Raw genomic sequence first — 3,187 nt, 5'->3', positions numbered from 1 at the left:
AAAGGGAGTGTGTGTGTGTGTGTGTCTGTCCGTGTGTGTGTATGTGTGTGTGTGTGTGTGTGTGTGTGTCTGTTTGTGTGTGTGTGTGTGTGTGTGTGTGTGTGTGTGAATTAGTGTGTGGGTGTGTGTGTGTGTATGTGTGTGTGTGTGTGTATGTGTATTAGTGTGTGTATTAGTGTGTGTATTAGTGTGTGTGTGTGTGTGTGTGTGTGTGTGCGTGCAGCAGGGCCATCACTGGTATCACAGGCACGCTCGGGCGACCGGCCAAGTTGTTGTGTGTGTGTGTGTGTGTGCGTGTCTTTTTCCCTTCCTTCTTCTCTCCCTGGCTGTGCGGAGAAAAGCTTACGCTGCAGCGTACTGCTGCTATACAGTAGGACAGCCCTGTAACGTCCGCCTCGTGTCGATCACACCAGCGCGCTTGTGTGTGTGTGTGTGTGTATGTGTGTGTGTGTGGGTGTATGTACGGTTTGTCTCTAACTGGCAGTTAGGAGAGGATATACTGTATGTCCTTGACGGTAACTTAGTGTGTCTAGGCAACTTAGTCACTGAAAGGGGACTCTTGGTGTCTGGTAATAGGGTGTGATGACTACATCATCTTATTATTGCGTGTCCTGGAAATGGGCGACTCCAGACGACACGACAGGGACTACTGTCTGTTAAGCTCAGGTTGCCACAGATATTGTCTAGCGCGGTAAAAAACAGTTTCATTACGCCATGTTGGGCTTCAAAGAAAAAGTAAAAAAAGTCAGCAAGCAAGTTACATCCACTATCAATCCTACACTTAGTTTTTAATTGCTTGATTCTGTATTTAAGCTAGCATTACATTAGGATGTAAGGCATAAAGGATGAAAGACTGAATGTCAGCGCTGTGAATTTTAATCCATCTGTTTCCCATCAGGGTTTTTATCAAAATTAGAATTTTAATAGATAAGAGTACGGAGAATTGGGTTTGGGTGCTGTTTTTCTGACTCCTTTCATGTTAGATCAAGAGGAACATCTATCTCGCATTGTAGATGTGCGATTGACAAATACATATTTCATTTAGCTTCATCTCCTGCTCAAACGTCCCAACCTTGTAGTCCATTTGCTCGGAGCAGTTGAATACATAGACCATGATGCCGAGCGCCCGGCCGAGGTCCTTGGTGGTCTCGGTCTTGCCAGTGCCAGCAGGCCCAGCTGGGGCTCCACTCATGGTGAGGTGGAGAGACTGGGTCAGGGTGATGTAGCATCTGAAGGCCAGATGAGATGGGCACACACACACACACACACACACACACACACACACACGAAAGACACACAAACACACACACACACACACACACACACACACACACACACACACACACACACACACACACACACACACACACACACAAACACACACGACAACACAACAGACAAGGCACAATGGTTAGTGACATCAAAAGAACAACCCCCCCCCCCCCCCACCCGCAAAGCATTCCAATAAAAACACACGAGGACATTTTTGGGTTGAGTTGCTGAGTAATCTTTCTGATCTTTCTATGGCATTTTATTAGACAACATTTTTTTCTGGTGAACTAATCGTCAGCAGGAACATTATCACGATCATCCAATCAGACACACATATAACCGGTTATGTAGTTGCCCTTTCTACTATCAGCTGTACTTGATCCTTCTGAAGGGCACTTAAAAAGACGGAGAATCTTTTTGCAATGTACAGTATAAAGCGTTAAAAGATTTTTTTCCAAGGACTACTTGACCAAACGAGCCACCGAGCCTCTAGCCTCATGGCGTGTCTGTTAACTAAAGAGAACGAGAAAAGAGACTCAGGCTTTCATAGACGCCCACCTGGGCCCACCTGTTTCATTAGGGAGCCTTTCCTTTTTTTTTTTTAAAGAACATCCCAAAAAACTCTCTCTGCTGCGTGTCTGGCGGGGAGCCAAAGTGGTGACATGGTCAGCCTCTGACAACAGAAAAAGGGGCAGCGGCTGACCATATGCTTGGAGAGCTGTGCGGACATTGATTTATCCATCAAAGCAGATTGCTCCTGCTTTGTTTTTGGCTTCAAAGCATCTCGGTCAGTTTGGGAGTTTTAAGGGGAGGTGGGTGTGGGTTGGGTTGTTTTTTTTTTGTTTGTTTGTTTGTAAGTCTGAACAGCTTGCCAGGGAGTCTTGGCACCTGGCGCTTCTCCGTGCTGCACATATGGATTTTAATGGCACTTTAACTTTTAATAAGAGGCTTTTGCTCAGGGTCTGTCAAGTTGAAACGAATAAAAAAAAAGTCAAAACTTCACCTCAGCCAAATAATAATAAAAAAACAAAACAAATATAAGCATACTGACCGGTCTGTCAGCGGGGTGATGACCAGACGAGGCGTGTTGCCGAGGTACTCGTAGGAGTAGAGGAACTGGGCGTCGCAGATGTTGGCGTAGCAGTGCTTCTCCCGGTCGTCCCATCGGTGCCTCAGCTGGGACAGCCACACAAAGGCCTGGGAGTTGTCTACCTGGGGGTCAGAACAGCACAAGACAAGCTCCTGACCCCCCCGACTGACAGTGGCTTTAAACACAATGCCCAAAGCTATTTTTGTGTAATGTCGGCCTTTAATACTCAGGGGAGTTTTGGGTGATTCTTACCACAGACTGAAAAGATCTGAAATGTCAGCGGTGCCAGATGGTATTTATTAACAGCAGGATGTACGGAGACTCTCGGAGTAATAATAACGACTATGCAAATGTTTCATTTTTTATCATTCAAACAAAACTCACATCAGAAGACACATATGAAAGTGCCATATGGTGATAACTGTAGACAGCATCGAGTCCAACAGCAGTGCACCAGACACCATTTGGTATTTTATAGTCTTTGCGTGGCCTACCGCAGATTTCAGACGAAACCCACATCAATCCAAATCAGCGGGTCGTTGCGTTGCCGGCGACGACGTACCTTCTGAGCGATGATCTTGGCCACCACGTCCCTGGCGTGGACGTCGATGGTGCAGATGGTCATGACCTTCTGACGGTCGCCGGGCGTCAGCTGACCGATGAGGAGAGCGATGAGGGCGTTGAGCTGGCCCACCTGCTTCTTGTAGTACTCCTTCATGGCGTTCTCGTAGCCCTCCTCGAGGCGGCCGAACGCCATGCCCACGTCCATGGTCCACCAGATCTGGGTGCAGGTGAGCGCCACCTACAGCAGAGGGGGGGTTAACG

The 3,187-nt window shown here is 47.4% G+C and overlaps 1 protein-coding gene across 1 annotated transcript in view; it reads right to left on the bottom strand.

Moving 5' to 3' along the window:
- dnah9 (dynein, axonemal, heavy chain 9) overlaps positions 1 to 3,187 on the bottom strand; it is a 110,433-nt gene that overhangs the window by 84,665 nt on the left and 22,581 nt on the right. Inside the window, exons 25-27 of the mRNA XM_062527016.1 lie at positions 2,925 to 3,164; positions 2,324 to 2,484; positions 1,073 to 1,229 (exon numbers count right to left, since the gene is read on the bottom strand). Coding sequence (XP_062383000.1) covers positions 1,073 to 1,229; positions 2,324 to 2,484; positions 2,925 to 3,164 — 558 coding nt within the window. The remainder of the gene's footprint in view (positions 1 to 1,072; positions 1,230 to 2,323; positions 2,485 to 2,924; positions 3,165 to 3,187) is intronic.

The sequence above is a fragment of the Sardina pilchardus genome, chromosome 22, assembly GCF_963854185.1.
Source record: "Sardina pilchardus chromosome 22, fSarPil1.1, whole genome shotgun sequence".
In the NCBI taxonomy this organism is placed as follows: Eukaryota; Metazoa; Chordata; class Actinopteri; order Clupeiformes; family Clupeidae; genus Sardina; species Sardina pilchardus.
This window is presented reverse-complemented; position numbering and strand designations above follow the sequence as displayed.